Source organism: Schistocerca piceifrons, chromosome 5 (genome assembly GCF_021461385.2).
Source record: "Schistocerca piceifrons isolate TAMUIC-IGC-003096 chromosome 5, iqSchPice1.1, whole genome shotgun sequence".
Taxonomy (NCBI): Eukaryota; Metazoa; Arthropoda; class Insecta; order Orthoptera; family Acrididae; genus Schistocerca; species Schistocerca piceifrons.
This window is the reverse complement of record NC_060142.1, coordinates 665,452,773-665,473,476: the sequence shown is the minus strand read 5'-3', so window position 1 is coordinate 665,473,476 and position 20,704 is coordinate 665,452,773. Positions and strand designations below refer to the sequence as shown.

Sequence of the window (20,704 nt, the reverse complement as noted above, 5' to 3'; positions counted from 1 at the left end):
ATCAGTTTTTGTTGAAATATGTGTTAGAAACTGTAAAAACTGAGTCTTACTGAGATTTAGTATTAGTTTATTTTCTACGAGCCATGAAGTTATGTCATGAACTGCACTATTTGAAACCGAGCCAATGTTGCACACAACATCCTTTAACACCAAGTTAGTGTCATCAGCAAACAATATTTTAGGGTTACTCGTAATACTAGAGGGCATATCTTTTATATAAATAAGGGACAAGAGTGGCACCAACACTGATCCCTGGAGCACCCACCACTTGACTGTACCCCACTCAGACCCCACATCACAGCCATTCTCAACATTGTGAATAACGACATTGTGCTGTCTGTTTCTAAAGTAAGAGGTGAATCAGTGAATCAATTGTAAGCTAACCCCCCCCCCCCCCCCCCCTCCCGAATTCCGTAATGGTGCAACTTCTGGAGTAATATTTTGTGATCAACACAATCAAACACATTGGTTAAATCAAAAAATATGCCTGTCATTTGAAACCTTTTGTTTAACCTATCCAGTACCTCAAAGAGAAGAATTTTCAGTTGTTAAACAACTTCTATAGCCGAACTGTACATTTGATGGCAAATCGTGTGATATTAAATGATCAATTATCGTTACGTACACAGCCTTTGAGGATGTCACTTTGGTTGTCATGAAGTGGTACAGTCAGAGGTAAGGTTGTGGATGTGCGAACAGTAACTTTAGCAATCACTGATAGCACAGAAGTAGGTCTAAAATTACCTACATTATCCCTTTGTCCTTTTTTATAAAGCGGCTTTACTACTGCGTACTTTAATCATTCAGGAAACTGACCATTCCTAAAGGAAAAATTACAAATATGTCTAAATACAGGGTAACATGTGCAGCACAGTACTTTAATATTCTGCTAGGCACTCCATCATATCCATGAGAGTGCGTAGTCTTCAGTGATTTAATTATTGACTCAATCTCCCCCTTGTCTGTATCACATATGAGTATTTCAGACACCAGTCACGGAAAGGCATTTGCCAAGAAAGTTATATGATTCCCTGCAGAAACTATATTTTTATTTAATTCACCAGCAGTGCTCAGCAAATGATTGTTAAATACTGTACATATATCTGATTTATCAGTAACAGAACTGACTTTATATTGTCGACCTTGTGCTGCTGACCAGACACTTCCTTCAGAACTGACCACATGATTTTAATTTTATCATGTGAATTAGCTATTCTGTTTGCATACCACATACTCTTTTCCTTCCTAGTAAGATTTTTAAGCACCTTACAATATTGTTTATAATGGGCTATTGTAGCTTGATTGTGACTACTTCTAACATTTTGATATAATTCCTGCTTTGCTCTACATGATATCCTTATACCACTAGTCAGCCTCCCAGGCTGCCTACTACTGCTAGTACTCCATTTAGAACGTTCTAATGGAAAGCAGCTCTCAAAGAGCATGAGAAATGTGTTAAGAAAAGCATTATATTTATCATCTATGTTATCGGCACAATAAACATCCTGCCACTCTTGTTCCTTGACAAGGTTTAAAAAACTGTCTGTTGCTGTTGGATTAACTTTCCTACATAGTTTGTAATTATATGTGGCATTTGTTTGACTACAAAAGCCTTTTAGTGTTAAAATTTGCACATCATGGTCTGAAAGACCATTCACCCTTTTACTAACAGGATAGTAATGAAGAAACTGATATTTGGTTACACTACAGTATGGCTATAAACTGAACTGTTCAAAGTGACTGGCACTGTCTGTCTCAATTTAAGCTACAAGGCTTTCTGCTAACAGTCAAACACACATTACTTTTTTTTTATTTTTCTGGAAACCCATCATGAATTAGTCACTACATCTTGTCCTGAAATCTTGGTAATTAATTTGCAATTCTTTCTTGTAGAATTTACAACTTAGATGTGTACTAAACATATAAATATATGTACATAGGCTTTCTTTATTAATACAATTAAAACTTCCTCAAAACACAATATGTACGATACATAATCAAATCTTCTCCCTCCTTCATCTGCAGTTCTGTGGATTGGATGATGAAGCAAATTTCATGTGGGGGGTACACTTTTTGTGAGATTTTATCATGAGCACAATCCACGCCCACATGATTGTAACACTTCTATTCTTGTAACTTCCTGAGGATGCTGCATTTGATATAAGAATCACATCTGTGGTTGGAGGGGGGGGGGGGGGGTACTAACATATAGAGAGAAATACATGTTCTCCAATTTAATATCTCAACCTCTACCACCCTAAATTACTTTCCAAGTCGTGCATAAACTGCTCTGTCCCTCCTGTTTGCTCCTGCTGCTTGTTGCTGTTGCCAGGGTTAGGCAAATGTAGGTAAAGTGACTGATCAATGCCTTATTGAGTTAAGAAGACTGAGGACAGGATTTACTAATAGCTTACACATCCAGAGCATTGAGTTACACCATGAAAAGATATAGTATGATGGAGTGAGAGCTCTTAGCCACAGTGTGGGCAGTGAAGCACTACCGACCTTGCAGGTTTGGAAAAAATTAATTGTATGTACTGATCACAAGCCCTAGAAATGGCCAGTTCAGTGACCCATCATCATGTGTAATAAACTGGCAGAACATGATTTTTGACATTATATACTAAAAGGGGTCACAAAACACAGTAGCAGATGGGCTGCCACACATACCGGAAAACCCAGCTGCAGTCATTATGGGTGTGGAGGAGGCTGATGAAGAAGACTGACATGACTAGCTATCAGTGATTAGTAAAGAAGAGAAACTAACTATTTTGAAGCTGTTTCTCAATTCACCCATTAGTGGACACCAAGGTATCAGCCACAAATGAGCATTTTAAAAGGTATAGATCATAGAAAGGTATGAAGAAAAACATGAAAGACTATATGTGACTGTAAGCTTTCCCGGCGTAAACTATTGATAAAGGTTTCTCGGGTCTCCAGCCGGGTCGTAGCGTTGATATCTCGTGACGTTTCGGGAGGTGTCATACTACCCATCTTCTGGCGAAGTGTTGAGATTCACGGAGAGCGGGCTATTTATATGCGCGATCACCCCCCTCCACTAGACCTCGGGTGGCTGCGGTGGACCAGCGGTGTGCGCGCGGTGGTGGGGATGGTGGGCGCCCGCGGCGGCCATGTTCGGTTCTCGGTGTAAGCATTCTGTCTGCGTCCGCAGCAGAGGACATTGACGGGCGCACTCCCAACGTATTGCCGCTATCACCGGATTCCATGCTGCGCTGAGTTGGTATCCCTCGTCTCTGTTGACCAGATTCTCGTGAATCCTTATTTCTATGGATTCTTTGATAACACTTTCCCAAAAGCCAGATGCTCAGCACAGTACCTTCGTGTTTTTGAAGTTGAAGGTGTGTTCTTCATTGATGCTGTGTTCTGCTATGGCTGATTTTTCTGTGTGGCCTAGTAGCACACATCTGATATGTTCTTTGCAGTGTTTAGATATGCAGCACTGTGTTTGCCCAATGTATAGCTTTCCGCATTCGCATGGTATACTGTATACTCCTGGTGTGTTAAGGTTCGCGCGTCTTTGGCAGAACCTAGGAGCTCCCTCGTCTTCGAAGGTGGTCGGAGAATGGTTTTGATCTTGTATTTTCCCAGAAGTCATGCAATTTTGGCCAAGAGCAGACCCACGTATGGAAGGAAAGCGGGGCGTGCGTCCTATGTACCAGGGTGATCAGTACTATTTGTCTTTGTGCTGGATGGTGGCAGCTTGTTGCATGAAGGTATAGATCTGTGTGTGTCTTCTTCCTATGTACTGCATGGCCTAGTGATCCATCTGCCTTCCTCTTAATTAAAATATCAAGGAAGGGGAGGAATCCATTTTCCTCCATTTCCATTGTAAATTTGATGTTCGGATGGATGCTGTTGAGGTGTTCAAGAAACTCATCTAGCGCCTGTTTGCCATGTTCCCACACGACAAAAGTGTCGTCGACATAGCGGAAGAAGTGCTTCGGTTTCTGTCTGGCAGTCAGAAGGGCCACCTCCTCGAAATGTTCCATATAGGGGTTTGCAATCGCAGGAGCCAATGGGGAGCCCATCGCCACACCGTCGATCTGCTCGAAGAATTCCCCGTTGCAATGAAAGTACATGGTTGTTAGTGCGTGTTCGAAGAGGCTGACTGTTTGTGGTTCAAAATGTTGGGTTAAAAGTGCCAAGGAGTCTTGAAGAGGCACTTTCGTGAAAAGTGACGTCACGTCGAAGCTCACGAGTAGGTCCTCCCTTTGTAGTCGCATGACCCTGAGTATTTTTACGAATTCGGCTGAGTTTCTCACATGATGGCTGCAGTGTCCCACAAGGGGTTTGAGCAGTGTCGCTAGGTATTTAGCAAGTTCGTAACTATGAGAGTTGATGGAGTCCACAGTGGGTCTCAGAGGTACCCCTTCCTTATGGATCTTGGGGAGTCCATAAAGGCGTGGTATCGCTGGAGCTCTGGGGTACAGTCGCTTCTTCATTTGCTCTGGTAAGTCCGATTTCTTCAGAAGAGCTATCGTCTTTCTAGTCATCGTCGGGGTTGGATCCTTCTTCAGCCTCTTGTAGGCCTCGTCTTGTAGCAGAAGGTTCATTTTCTGCCAGTACTCGGCAGTACTTAACAGCACTGTCGCGTTCCCTTTGACCGCTGGTAGGATCGTTATATCAGGGTCATCTCTAAGGGACCGGAGAGCTGCTTGTTCTTCCGCAGATATGTTATTTTTAGGCAATCAAGATCTGTCGATCATTCTACAGGTTTCCCGTCTTACTTCCTCTGCTTCCTCCTTTGGAAGCCCCTTCACTACTTCTTCCACGCCACTGATAATGTCTCGTTTCGGGATTGTTCTGGGGAAGGGGGCGAAATTCAGTCCTTTTTGGAGGACTGCGATTGTGGCAGCGTCCAGTTCTTTTCCAGTCAAATTGACCACAGCCCTGATATCATTCATCTCCTTTTTTGTCGTCTGAGTCCTGGCTAATCTGACGAATTTGCGGAGTTGTTTATATGTAGAGCCCCGTTTTTGCACCTCAGTGTTGGAATATGTGCTGCAGTCGGCCCATTCCCACAGGTAGGGTGGTAATGTCCCTGCCAGTTGTAGCTGGCATGTGAGGAGTGTGTGCGCATTCCTATCAAGTTCCTTCCGAGTGAAGTGAATGCGCTCCCTTACTAAGGCCATGCCTGCTCGTCGTAATATCCGGTCGGTCTTCTTAGATTTTACTGGATGTCAAATCACCGCAAACCATGGTAAGATGTTCTCGTCTCAACAGCGTTGTAGGAAAGCCAGTGTGCTGAGAAGTTCTCTTTCCTGGTGCGTTCTTTCTGTAGTCGTTTGAAGCTGCAGACTATTTCCTCCCCGTAGAGGTGTTGTATATGTGACTGTAGGCTTTCCCGGCGTAAACTATTGATGAAGGTTTCTCGGGTCTCCAGCCGGGTCGTAGCGCTGACATCTTGCAACATTTCGGGAGGTGTCATACTACCCATCTTCTGGCGAAGTGTCGAGATTCGCGGAGAGCGGGCTATTTATATGCGCGGTCAGCCCCCTCCACTAGACCTCGGGTTGCTGCGGTGGACCAGCGGCGTGCCTGTGGTGGTGGGGATGGTGGGCGCCCCGGCGGCCGCGTTCGGTTCTCGGTGTAAGCATTCTGTCTGCGTCCGCGGCGGAGGACATTGACGGGCGTGCTCCCAATGTATTGCCGCTATCGTCGGATTCCATGCTGCGCTGAGTTGGTATCCCTCGTCTCTGTTGACCAGATTCTCGTGAATCCTTATTTCTACGGATTCTTTGATAATGCTTTCCCAAAAGCCAAATGCTCAGCACAGTACCTTCGTGTTCTCGAAGTTGAAGGTGTGTTCTTCATTGGTGCTGTGTTCTGCTATGGGTGATTTTTCTGTGTGGCCTAGTCGCACACACAGCAGCAACACCTGAGGGAAGTCTTCCAACAAAATGGCTACAGTAAAACGCAGATTAACAGGGCGCTTAAAAGGAAGAAGGAAGCAGTGAGAACCCCAGAACAAAATAATGAAGGAGAAGAAGAAGATAAACGACTCGCTTTCCTTCCGTACGTGGGTCCGCTCTCAGCCAAAATTGCACGACTTCTGGGAAAATACAAGATTAAAACCATTCTCCGACCACCACCGAAGACGAGGGAGCTCCTAGGTTCTGCCAAAGACGTGCTGAACCTTAACACACCAGGAGTATATAGTATACCATGCGAATGCGGAAAGCAATACATTGGGCAAACACAGCACTGCATATCTGAACGCTGCAAAGAACATATCAGATGTGTGTGACTAGGCCACACAGAAAAATCAGCCATAGCAGAACACAGCATCAATGAAGAACACACCTTCAAATTCGAAAACACGAAGGTACTGTGCCGAGCATCTGGCTTTTGGGAAAGCGTTATCAATGAATCCATAGAAATAAGGATTCACGAGAATCTGGTCAACAGAGACGAGGGATACCAACTCAGCGCAGAATGGAATCCGGTGATAGCGGCAATACGTCAGGAGTGCGCCCGTCAATGTCCTCCGCCGGGGGTGCCCGCCATCCCCACCACTGCGCACACGCCGCTGGTCCACCGCAGCCACCCGTGGTCTAGTGGAGGGGGGTGACCGCGCATATAAATAGCCCGCTCTCTGCGAAATTCGACCCTTCGCCAGAAGATGGGTAGTATGACACTTCCCGAAACATCGCGAGATATCAACGCTACGACCCGGCTGGAGGCCCGAGAAACCCTCATCAATGAAGGACTATGTTTGAAGTTGTGAGAGTTGCGAGAAGAACAGAATTACGCGCAATAAGATGAAGATGGCCATAGTGCTGACTGCTGTGTCAATTGTCGCAACTTCAAGTGTACTCTTTTATGTTTTCCTTTAGTCCTTCCTATGATCTAAATCTTTTAAGACACTCGTGTACAACTCATTCCTTGCTGTCCACACTAATGGGTGAATTGTGAAATTTCTTCAAAATTCTCTCTTCTTCACTAATCAATAGTTGCTGGTTGTCTCATCTTTTTCATCGACCTCCTCCACACTCATAACAACTGCAACTGAATCTTCTAATACGTGTGACAATCCATCTGCTACTGTTGTGTACACTGTTATGAACTTCTTATTTGTTAATTGGAACACTACATTTGCTCCTCAGATCTTTACAACATGAAAAGGCCTTCTCCATGGGCTTGGTAACTTCTAACACTTCCATCATGTAATAATACTCTGTTTCCTGCCCTAAATTCTTTGGGTTTTGTGTACAACCATAGTAACACTCATTCTTTTCCTTGCATTTCTAATTAAAACTCTTTGCCGTCTGATGCATCTGGCACATCCCCTCCTTTAGTTCTGTCACGTAATCACCATAATTGTATTGTACAGTGAACGGATCCATCTGTAGCATCCCAAGTATAGTATATACTCTCCTGAAAAATAGCCTGAATGGGATGACCGCCATCAAAGAACGTGTGGTATTGTAGACAAAGACACCCGTTCATCCCAGTTTTCCTGCTTCATTCCCTCTAAATGATGTAGATACTGTTAGCATTTGATGCATTCTTCAAAGTACTCTGTTTGTATGTGGGTGGTATACACAAGATTGAATCTCCTCAATGTTTAGAAAATGAATCTCTCTCTTTTGTATGTCACTTAGGAAATTTGTCCCATGGCTGCTTGGTAATACTGATGATTTACCATAATTGCAGATTATTTTCTGTACGTAGACTTGTGGTATTGTGTCAGTGTCCTGTTTGTTGTAGGCTTTGTGATGGCAAATTGTGTGTGGTCATCCTGAAACGTTAGGATGTATCCCTTTCTCAGTTATGTGAAGCGGACTAACCACATGTTTTGTGATCCCTTTTCATATATAACCTCAAAAACATGTTCTGCCAGTTTAATTCTGAATTTCATTAATCTTGATAATGGATCACTTACATGCGCCAACTGTTTCAACGGTTTGAGATCAGTACATATGATAATTTGCATACATGCAAGATTGATAGTGCTTCACTGTTGACACTTTGGCTAAGAGTGCTCACTCAATTGTACAATACCTTTTCTTGGTGTGGCACAATGTTCTGGATGTGTAAGCTACTAGTAAACCCTGTCCTAAGTATCGTTGACTCAGCAAGGGCACTGATCACTTCCTTGCTGGCATCTGTTGTGATTATGAAATGCTCCATAAAATCAGGATACTGTGAGATTGAGGGACTGACTGATTTTCTTAGAAAACTACTTCCTGCTGTGTGGACCACTCGTAGTTTGCTCTCTTCTTCAGTAATTCATGTGATGTTGTGTGGCTGAAGTCCTTGACTTGCCATCGATAAAATGACACTATCCCTAAGAATCTCTTCAATCGTTTTGTAGTACTGGGTCTTGGGTATTCTTTTATCACTTTTTCCTTCTGTGGGTCAGACTTTACTCCTTTTGTCACAAATATGTGCCCCATATAACTTACTTGCTTCTGCAGGAACTCACACTTGTCAAATTGCAATTTTAGGTTGTGCAATTAGAACCTCTCAAAAGCCTCTCCTGTACTCATAATGCTTTTCTGGAGTAGGGAAGGCTGTTTTCTCTGTATCATTCTCATTCATCAGTATCTGTAGTCTAGAAGTATTTGGCTTTTCCTAGGCTAACTAAAATCTCTTTAGTATGGGGTAGTGGAAATGCAGTAATATGCTGCTAATGCAGTTGTCATTTGAACCATCCATCTTCGTGGGAGTTGTCAGTAATGGAAAATTCCACCTTTTTGTGCTTGGCTGTAACAGTATCTTCCCTTACCATTGCATCTGTCTCATTTTGGAGGGCTTCCTTTTTCACCTCTGGCAGTGGATACGTTTGGATATTTACCACTTTTCCTTGTGCCTCTGGTTCCTACTTAATTTCATGCTTAACTGTCTCGGTGTATGTTAATCTTATTTCTGGGCAAGTGAAATACATTATGTGTAATACATCGTTCAGTAATAAAATTCCTTTCTTCTTTGTTTAAGTGGTCCATTCGAACCATCTCCTTTAATCTGGTAGTTTCTCTCTTGGTCCACTGAAACCACACTAAATATGTGACATTCCTTGACTTCTCCCTTGGCAGATACAGCACCTGTCTTCAGATTTTGCCATTTCAGTATAACATCTTGTGTGGTGTTCAAAATACTCGTGATGCAAGTGCCTCTGCATGCTCACCAGTGCTGCAGACAAATACACATCTGTTTGCAACTGCTGCTTCTCCATTATTCCTTCATCAGATCTGTGGTATGCACCATAAAATTTAAAATCTTTTCCTCTTGTGGTCCTTTTCGTGTAAAGCCACACAGTTACTCTTTCCTTTACATAAGCTTGGTTCCTTGGTTCCCTTAGATGTGGTGCCCTGTTGCTTCTTCTGATTCCTTCCTCCAGAGATCCTTCTTCTCTCTAAGATCTATTTCCAATTCCACATCGTCACTCCTTGTGACTGTTGCTTCCTGTATTGCATTTGCCCTTGCAGCCTGTTTCTCTCACCTGCCCAATGTTTGTTCCATGGGACAATGTTCCTCTCACTGTGGTTCTCCTGGTCTGCAAGATTCAACAGTTTGGCTCCTGTTTATAATTGCACCAGTCTTGTTATGGTGTAAAGTCAAGTGCCAGTATGCCAGTCGGGAACGACAAGCATAGAGGGCTGTGAAAAGACATCAGCCAGTTGTACGCTGACTGTCCCCTCTCCAGGATGACAAAGCGGCAGCAGTGGCCTCATGTGAAGAGGACATAGGTGCTGCACCCTACCGTCGTGGCTCAGTTGAACAGAAGCATCAAGATTGCACACTTCAAGACCAGTGACTTAGGAATTGCATACACTGAAGAAGATTGTTTATTTTGCATGTCGCCATTTGCTTGCGACACTTCTGTGTAATGGTCAAAATTAAGTATTGTATTTTCCCATTTTGTAATAAAACTCATTAATAAGATTTGTTTGAATGTTGTCTAGCAATCCGAGAAAGCAAGTTTCCTAGGCACCCCATATTTGATGACTAGGTAGGATTTAATAGGTCTACCCTGGTCTATGATTACTCTTAAACTAAATGAAGTCTTTGTCTAAGATTCCTTCATAAGGGACATCTAACTTGTCCCCTACTATATGAAACTTGCGTTCCACACACACATTGTCATTTATTATCAGTTTTAACATTGGGGCTCGACACGTCTCTGTTGTTTCTTTCACGATCCTTTAAATTTTATTCTTTCAGTGGTGTTACTGCCCATTGTACTGCACATTGCTGACTCCTTTATTATGCTAATCTGAGCAGCACTATCTACTATAAAACTTTTGGTTCCCACACATCCCTGTGCACTTGTTATGTTTACAAAGACATTCTTGCCCTTGCCAAACTACTGAGCACAACTTCGCGGCACAGATCGACTACCAACACATGCCTTTCTTTCGTTTCCGAGTCCTCATACTTGGTAACCAAGCATTGGCATTATGCTATTTAGCCTTTCTTTCGTTTCCGAGTCCTCATACTTGGTAACCAAGCATTGGCATTATGCTATTTAGCTTAGTGCCCTGGTACTTTGCAAACATATCACAACACTTGCCTTATCAATTAGCTCAGCTTGTCCTTGAAGATTGAATCAGCAACACACAGTCGGTTGTATGTTTCCATTTTCCCAGTGATGACCTCTGCATAGTGTTTCATCTATAATTCGCGGCAGTGGTGGACTGAGTGTCGGTTTCTCTGCTGTCCTACAACTCAGCTGCACAGCATCCATTTGCCTGATGTGTCTTTCCAAAGTGCAGCTCCTTACCTGACAGCATCCTCTCTTTCATTTAAAGCAGTAATCCCTCGGGTGACTTGGTTCGCCAAACTTTTCCTTACAAGAGGCCACTGGGGCTTCTTCTGTTAATGCTAGGTCCACCACTTGGGCTAATCCACCCCTCTTGCTCTCAAAACTCTTTTAATCCTTTCGTATTCAGTTCCCTGTGTGAATACTGATGCCAGCTTCCAAACTGGAGCTTGGCTCACCAGAATGTCTGATACCCTCATTATTGTCCGGATGGCTTCCTGGGGTTGGTGCTGCAATGTGCCAATGCGACTTGCCTATTCTTCCATACTTTCAGCCCTATTCTGTGTACTAGACAATAATACACCTGCATGGTAAACCAAAATTCGTTTTGACTTGTGGTTCTCCAATAGAGTTCCCTTCGCATTTGCCCATGTTGTGGTCAAATCGCATACAAGTAGCTTACTTTGTGCTGGTCTCCCAATCCTAGTTTTAACAAATTTTAATAGCACACTATGACTGAGGTTCAATGTTAGCTGAAATGCTGAGTCACAATTGTCTATGAACTCAATACAATTAGCTTAAATGCTTCAGATAAGACTATTTGCTGGTCGGGGCTTCAATGCCCTCCAGGTTCATATTACGGGATTCTTATGTCCTTTCTCAAAACCATAGACCTAGTTCCCATGGTACATTGACATTCCCTCACCATGTTTGTTGGTCAGGTGAACAGCACACTTGGTTTTTCATGGAGGCATAATGTTGGAACTCGGTGTTGTCAGCACGCACATGCCGCTGACTCGGGTGTTGGTGGCGTGATCTCAGCTTGTGTTCTGCTGCAAAGGCAGCCACTGTAGGTTTATAGGGTTGTTGAGGACTGTAATACTCTAGTGTGTAACAGAACATTTACAGTTAATATGGTGTCACCGCCAGACACCACACTTGCTAGGTGGTAGCCTTTAAATCGGCCGCGGTCCGCTAGTATACGTCGGACCCGCTTGTCGCCACTATCAGTGATTGCAGACTGAGCGCCACCACACGGCAGGTCTAGAGAGATTTCCTAGCACTCGCCCCAGTTGTACAGCCTATAAAATAAATAAAATAAATAAATAAATAAAAATATATTATTATTTAGATATTGATTATTCTATCAGTATGATGGTGATTGTGATTGCAATTGTGTTCGCTTATCTGGAACGTAGACGTTTAATTATTCGGTATCAGACGCTTGACAATGGCTTTTTCGTAAAGGCAATGTTACTCGTAGTTGACCGTGAAATAAACTGAATAATCGGACTTCGTAATTAAATCGTTTCCAAAGACTGCTGCGGTAGGTGCGGACTCATAATCTAAATCTCAATATTACAATAATTTGCCAGCCATGCCAATACGTCGTACAGAGGTGATTGTCTACTAAACATAAAAAAGTTACACAGTTAGTTAAATCAAATATATTCAATGAATAAGCCTACAGTTCATCATCCTACTTACTTTTATAAATATAATTCTTTACGGAATCGAGTGCCTAGTGTGGTTGCAACTCGCAGTATTCTTCTATAACATGAAATATGGCGGTGTGCCAGACAATAAAATAAAATACGTGCTTCTCGCACCACTTCAACCTGAGCTCTCTCTTTCTTAATCAAACATAAGAGTAACGTAATTGTGCTTTTGTTTTATCAGCGACACAGCGCTGCAGTTGTGTGCCATAGGCTTTATTTATTTGTCACTGATTATTTATTTAATTAATATTTCGCGTTTCCGAGGAAACTCATGCTCGGCATGCAAATGTGCCTTTATAAGCCGACTTTGCTAGCAATGGTTCACTGACAAATTACGTTCTCATTTGCCGAGACGATAGTTAGCATAGCCTTCAGCTACGTCATTTGCTACGACCTAGTAAGGCGCCATTATCATTTGCTATTTATCTTGTGATGCATGTACCGTCAGACCGATGTTCACCAATTATGGATTAAAGTTAAGTATTCCAGAAGCTACGTACTTTTTTTACTAGACTCAACTCCTTTAACTGTTCCAGACCTCACGCCAGCCTGCATGAGCTTAAACGCGTACCTTTCGGCTATCTCATAGTGGTTTGGCTGTCTTGCCAAGTCACAACAGTTAATTTGCTTAGCATTGAAATAAGTTAAAAAACTATCCATATGGAATAGAAATATTATTTGTAATACAATAGATTCCGTAGATGCTCCACACAATTTCCACTTCATGGAAATTGTCCCACGTACAGAAGTCTTGTTTCTCGTGTTGCATCGTGCCTCCCCATAAATTTCATGCATGTCAGCTAACTCCGTTTGAGTGTTACCAGTAAATCCCCAATTCTTTAAATCTTGAAAGAATTGATCTCTCATGTGTAAAAGAACTTCAAACGTCTGATTAGTTTTTGGATGACTTAAATGTGTTAAATATGTGACATTAAGCATGCAAGAGAAAAAAGTTTAGAAAAGATTTGAAATTACGAGGGTTGCCCAGAAGGTGGTACTTTTTTTTTCAGCCAAAAACAATGCTACGAATGCGAAACGTTATGTATGTATTATTTGAAGTCTCCCTAGTGGCGTGCCAAGTTTCCGTCACTTCTGACACATAGCGTAGCTGCAGGCCAGTTTCAAAATGGCATCCGTAGGTGATCTATGTTACAAGCAATGTGCTGTAATTGAATTTCTCACTGCAGAGAATGAAACTGTGAGGAGTATTCACAAACACTTGTGCAAAGTCTAAGGAGCATCTGCTGTTGACAGAAGTACGGTTTGCTGCTGGGTGGAGGGTGTGGCCATCAGAAGGTGATTTGGCAGAGCTCCATGATTTGCAGTGGCCGGGGAGACCATCCATGGCTGTCATACCTGACATATTGCAGCAGCCCTGACCTAGCCCCCTCAGACTTCCACTTGTTTGGGCCATTAAAGGATGCTATTTGTGAAAGACATTTTGTGGATGATGAGGAGGTGATTCACACAGTGAAGCACTGGCTCCACCACCAGGACAAGGATTGGTACTGACAGGGCATACACGCCCTTGTTTCGCGCGGGAGGAAGGCCATAGAACGGGATGGAGATTACATGGAAAAATAGGATGTGTAGATAAAACATCATTTTGCATTATGTTATGGGCAACCCTCGTATGTTTAAAGTTTATTGGAAGTCACTAAGTACTCTATTTATCAAATACTGACTGAGTAGAATCTGGGTAATTTTAAGCGAAAGCTAGTTTTACACACATCTCGATGTTTACAATGTCGTAACTCCTGAACTGTGTGTCGTACAATTATAAAATTTTGCAGGAATGTTCAGTAGTGTAATGTGGATACTGTCTGAAAAATGTGTTGCAAATAATGTTAGTAGTAAAGAAATAATAAATTAAAACATCATGCCTGAAGTGGCAGTTTTATTGACTGAACAGCAAAAATGTAGTAAGCAAAAAACTTTTTTCTGTTTTCATCATCTTGTGAGGGTGTCAAGGAGAAAATGTTTCGTAAAGGGTTTGATATTATGTGTAAAGTGTGTTGCAGCTAATTAAGAGCTCTCATTTTCAAATAATAGAAGAATAAAATCAGGATATTTCTGCGCAGTGAGTTATGCTGCCTCGAGACACGTACTTGTCACATTGTGTTAAACCATTTACGTAACATTATACCTCTTAATGAGAAGATTATTACAGCATTTAAAGTTTGATCAATAATTATGTGAAATACTTGACGCATGAATCTGCTGCTGTGTACAGCACATCATTCTTGTCAGTTTCCTTTTACAATTGCTGAATTTGTTTTTTTAGGCTCTTCCCAATGAGTACCACACATATCAACATCTTTCTGTAAAAGTTCTACGACTGAAGTAATGATTTGAGACAAACAACAACTTAAATTTTTCATTCTCTGAAGGATGGTGTGGGCATTATCAGTCAGCAACAAAACATTTCCATGTACAAGATTATACTTTACAACTATGGAAATAAATGCAGTCTCACAAAATTCCATAAAAATTTGAATTTCCAACTGCAGTACTTTCAGTTAACCAGTGATTCAGTTGATCAGTATTCGGATAGTTAGTGCTTACTGTAATTAAGTAAAATTACTACAAAGAAAACCAATTGAATACATAATGCAATATTTACTTATTTTATGCCCAACAAACACACAAAAATATTGTTCAATCCCAAAAAATGAGTTACATACTGTCATTATTGGTTATACCTGCACTACATAGTAACTGGCAAAGAAGAGGGGCTACTAGTTGATACCTGCCAGGATTAAAATCTTTCACGGTTCTTTATATGACAAATAATGCCCATTTATTTCAGTTTTTGAAAATGCTACAATAGTAACAAATACAACATTGCAATTTCTAGGCCCATTTTATTTCTCTTCGTAGCCATCAATGTGCACTTAACTGCATTCAGTACAGCTTATTCCTACTGATGCAAAATTAATGACACAGCTAAAATATAGTGCATGAATTTTCTTGTGTTGTTTACTGTTGCTGTTTACCGTGAGTAGAATGCCACACCTCCATTTATCAGTCGGCCTATTGGCCCATTCCGCAAGTCATCTGAGCCTCCAGCTGTCTGCAGACTGAGTGCCACTGGGTTGTGATATCAGATGTGTGCTTATATTCTCAAGACTATCATGAGGCTTGTTTTAGGAGAAATGTGTCAAGAAGTTGTTCGTCGAAATGTGCACTCTTTAACAGACCCATGAATATATGCTGTTTCAAGCGAAATATACATTGGGTTGCTTTTCATTGCCAACATTTTTCTCCACATTAGTTAATAATTATATTGATGTTAAGAAAGAGCTGATAGAAAATGGATCATGGATTTGTGAAATTGTTGCAGATCAAATGGTTAGGTATCACATTTCTTAACAATGAGAAGTTGCAGAGTTAGCTCTATAATTTTTAATGTTCATGTTGTAACAAATTTGACTGTGGATAGTAAGGAGCTGGCTCTAGAAGAGCTGAAAAGACAAATATCTGTGTGTATTCTAGTGTGACATCAGCTTAATGGAACATTACATTACATCCCTCAATCGTGCTTGGAAAAGTTAGTGGCGGAGCACTGGTTGTAGCAACCATGATTTAAGTACTTGACTATCATATCCTGTCAAAAATAATGTAGAAGTTCAATGGCGAATAAACCAGCAAACACTAAAAAATTGTATATGCTGCACTCTGACAGAAATTATTAACTGTGTTGATGGTGGTGAGTGGTGGAAAGATGGAAAGCACACAATGTGTGGTGAGATTACATCAGGGAAAGGGGTAAGGGAAGGCATGCTCATTGCTCATCTGAAACTGGGTGATGGGGAAGGGGGCAGGCGTCTGACATCTAAATGGAGAACATGATACGGGAGTTACTAGGGAAAAATCTGACAAAAAGTACAGGGAAAGGCAGGGTACACAGTAATGGAAAAAATAAGGAAGAATTTAGTTGTACAAGAATGTAGAGTGAGGTAGAACAACATTGGGGAGTGAGGGAGCAAGTATGTTGGTATTTGCAATAAAGGAAACCTGATTTTTCGGGAGGGAATGTGAGTTTTTGATTTGTTAAATGTTGTTTCTGACACTGTTCTAGGTTTCATACCATAAAAAAATTATCTTGATTTATGTGATAGAAATAATGGTATTTCGGGTAGGTGTCAAGAGGTCAAAGAAACCAGAGATCTATGCAGCAAGGAATTGTGCATATGTTGTGAAGGAAGCCATGGACAAGAATCTGTGTGCATTGATATCATTGTATCAATGTTAAAGACAGTCTTTTATCACTTTCTTTTGGGGGAGGAGGAGGAGGAAGATGTTTTGTGTGTTTCAGAAAAGGAGGGCTGAAGAAGATGGAGATAATTTATGTAACAGTTTGAAGTAACAAATATTGTGTTCTTTGCATTGTTACATAAAGTGAGAAATAAATCATGTGAATTAATGAATAACACTAAGGAATTGTTTTCGTACATTTCAGAAATAGCCCTTATCGACATAGTTTTCTTTCAGTTCCAGTATTTTCCTGAAATTTTGGTGCATATTTTACTTGTAAAATGATCACACACAGTTTCTTTACATAATCTTTCAAAAACAAAATGTTTCTCTTTATTGCAGTTGTTTTCTGTTCACAAGCTGTTTCTTGCCATGTCAAGTCCTGTGTTTGAGGCAATGTTTTTTGGAGGTATGCCGGAGAAGGATGAGCCTATACCTATACTGGATGTACAACCTGAAGCATTCAAAGCTTTGCTTGAGTACGTATTTTAATTCAATGTGTAACTACAAAATGTTTTTCTGAAATGAATGATACACAGAAAAAAATTCAAGCTTTTAGCAGTTTGATTTTGCTTGTGTGTCACAATTTCATATTTTTTACTTAAAAATGACAAAAGGAAATACAATTAAGTTACTGTATAAAGGAGACTTTTGCTATCGTAGCTTCAAGAATACCTCTATATATAAAGCTGGTGACCATCTCAACCCAAACTTTCTCTCTCTCTCTCTCTCTCTCTCTCTGTGTGTATGTGTAAGAGTGTGTGTGTGTGTGTGTGTGTGTGTGTGTGTGTGTGTGTGTAGAGAATAAAGAGTGCTACTCTACTATTAGGGGGATGTATGCAATACTTTGCAGTTTCCAGATACAGACTGATATAGGAATTCTTTCAGGAGGAAAACCAAGACTACAATTCAGGAGACCAGAGAAAGTACCATTGGCTACTTCCAGCACAGTTTCAAATTAACATTTCTTTATGGTTAGGATAATTCCGCCCAAAGCTCTTTTATATTAACATTGTAAGTATCATTTATGTTAATGACTGAATCACTACACATACAGAAAAAGTGGTTTTAATTGCTAGAAACAAGGTCTAGCAGATCCACTAAAAATCCAAAGCACATTGAAGAGAAAAGCAATTACAGTTTAAGGCAAATATAAGAAGGGGAGAATAATACAAGACAATCCTAAACCACAACATGTTGAGAAAATTATAAATATAGCATTCTTATGGCTGCAATAACTACCTTGAGAACAGTCCCCACATGGCACCTACCCAACAGTTTGCTGACATAAATAATAAATGTCAGACCAGATCTCTTGAATTTTGTTGCTCATAACCAGTTCCAGTAATGATAAATTTAACTTCCAAGTTGAAAAAGAATCATCCACATTCAGCAGCAGTATTAATGTTTGCTGTTGTCAGCAAATATTATACATCTATGTATGAGACTTAAGTTTTTGATTGGATACACAGCCAACTGACAAGAAACATTAACAGCAAAAAGTGTCAATATTATAGACAATAAAGAAACAATTGTTTTGAATTCATCAACACTATATACAAAGAGGAATCCTGTATCCAAGTTCCACAGTATTGAGGGAGGAAAAGACTAGTAGTATCAACAGATCAGTTGCAACCAAAAGGTAAAAATCAAAAACAACTATGCATACACCTTGACAATGCACTACAAACAGACCAGTAAAAACAAAAAAAAAAGTAAATCTGACATCTAAATGGAGAACAGGTGCCGAGGAAGAGTATACTGTCACTTAACATGGAAAAAGTGTATTTTCACTCGGGATAAAGTGTATTTTTAACCGGGAAATCCGGGAATTTTTTTTTTTCTTTGTCCATGTATACATCCTGTTATAGGACCGCTGTTGTTCTCTGCATACGTAAATGTTTTGGTGTACAGGGTGGGCAGCAATCTGCAGTTGTTTGCTGGTGGTGCTGTGGTGTACAGTAAGGTGTTGAACTTGAGTGATGATACAAGACGACTTAGACAAAATTTCTAGTTAATGTGTTGAATGACAGCTAGCTCTAAATGTGGAAAAATGTGTGTCAATGGGGATGAGTAGGAAAAACAAACCTGTAATGTTTAGATACAGCATCCTGCCTGACACAGTCACGTTTGTGGGCATTATGTTGCAAAGCAATATGGAATGGAATGAGCATGTGAGAACTGTGGTAGGGAAGGTGAATGGTCGACTTCGGATTATCGGGAGAATTTTAGGAAAGAGTGGTTCAACCCTCCAGGGGCTTTCTGCTCTTTGGCGGATTCGTGCTTGGCCACCATGGGGCCTCAGCCTTTGATGCATCTTTTCCTTTCTGTGCTGCACGTCTATCCTTGACCTTTCCTCCGAGGACAGTATTCTATATCATGGGGGATTCAGGCTGCTCATAGTCAACCCATCTCCCTGACTACCCAGCTTCAAGTTGTTGCAGTTTGCATTTTCCTTCCTCACTTCTTGACCTTTTCCCCTCTGTACTGTTTACATCCCTCCATCACTCAGTGTCACCAAGTAAGACCTCCTCCAGCTTATTAGACCACTCTCTCACCCCTTTCTGCTGCTCAGTGACTTTAATGTGCACCATCCCCTTAGGGGTTCTCCCAGAACCTGTCTGAGAAGTGCCCTCTTGGTTCACCTTCTTAATCAACTTAACTTCATCTGCCTTAACTCTGAGGCATCCACGTCCCTTTCAGACTTGTGCACACCTACTCCCATTTGGACCTCTCCTTCTGCACTACTCAGCTTGCCCTACTTCTGGATGGGTCTGTTCTCTCTGACAAGTACTCAAGCGACCATTCCCATGTGCTATCCGTTTGCTGACTCCAATCCCACCTACATGTTTAAAAGTTGCAGCTTTCTAAGGCCGGCTGGAGGCTTTAATCCTCCCTGGTGACCTTTGACATCCAACGTTACTCCAGTTGTGATGACCAGGTAGAATATCTTTTAAATGTTATCCTTACTGCTGCAGAACGTTCCATTCCTTGCACTTCCTTTTTACCGCACTGTGTTGTGGTCCCTTGGTGGACTAAGGCGTGCCATGATGCAATTTGCACCCGGAGACATGCTCTCTGCGTTTTCAACCATCACCCTATGATGACAAACTACATTTGTTATAAACAGTTGCATGTACAGTGTCGCTGTGTTCTTTGGGATAGCAAAAAAGCTAGTTGGATTTCTTTTACTAGTTCTTTTAACAGTTCCATTCCCTCTTCCGTTGTGCGGGCCAGCCTCCGACAGCTGTCTGGGGCCAAGGTCTATTCCCTAATTTCTGGCCTGACAGAAGCAGATAATGTCATAGTGGACCCTATTGCTATCTCCAACACCTTAGACCACTATTTTGCAGAGATTTTGAGCTCCACCCACTGTCCCCCTACCTTCTTCCTTCGGAAACAAGTGGAGGAGGCTTGGGTGATACCCTCCTCTTCTCATAATCATGAGTGCTACAATGATGCCTCTCCTATGAGGGAGCTAGGTCATGCTCTCACTCCTTCCCAATTCTCCACTCCAGGGCCGGACGATGTTCACATTCAGATGTTGCAGAACCTTTCTCTTGCGGGCAAACACTTTCCTCTCCATGGGTAGAAGACACATTTATCAGATGCTGGGAAGATGCCATTGTCATGCCCACACCTAAGCCTGGTAAGGACAAACACTTTCCTTCTAGCTATTGCCCCATTTCTCCCAGCAGATGTGTTTGCAAGGTGAGGGAACATATGATTCATGCCCAGCTGCTGGTATGGTGGCTCGAGTTTTGCAATTTACTAACCAGAGCACAGTGTGGGTTTTGAGCATGCTGTTCTGTGGTTGACCATCTCTTCATTTTGTAAACCCATGTCATGAATCATTTTCTATGGAAATACCAGTCTGCAGCTGTGTTTTTCGATCTGGAGAAAGCCTATGACACCTGCTCAAGAACTGGTATTCTCCTTACTCTCTACAAGTGAGGCTTCTGTGGCTGCCTGCCGCGTTTCCTTCAGGAATTTTAAAAGACCGAGTTTTTAAGGTATGTATGGGTTCTGCCTTGTCAGACGCCTTTATCCAGGAAAACGGTGTGCCTCAGCATTCCGTCCTGAGCGTCATCCTCTTTGCTATTGCCATTAACCCTATAATGGCCTATCTCCTACCGAGCATCTGCGGCTCCCTTTCTGTTAATGATTTTGCCATCTATTGCAGTTCTCCATGGACTTGTCCTCTTGAGTGGCATCTTCAGAG

General features: G+C 41.6%; 1 protein-coding gene across 2 annotated transcripts in view; it reads left to right on the top strand.

The window, feature by feature from the left end:
* The window catches only part of LOC124798461 (BTB/POZ domain-containing protein 6-like), an 83,546-nt gene that overhangs the window by 28,754 nt on the left and 34,088 nt on the right, over positions 1-20,704 (top strand). For both annotated transcript variants that reach the window (XM_047261888.1, XM_047261889.1), the window contains one exon: positions 16,825-16,961. In XM_047261888.1, the coding sequence (XP_047117844.1) occupies positions 16,825-16,961 (137 nt within the window). The remainder of the gene's footprint in view (positions 1-16,824; positions 16,962-20,704) is intronic.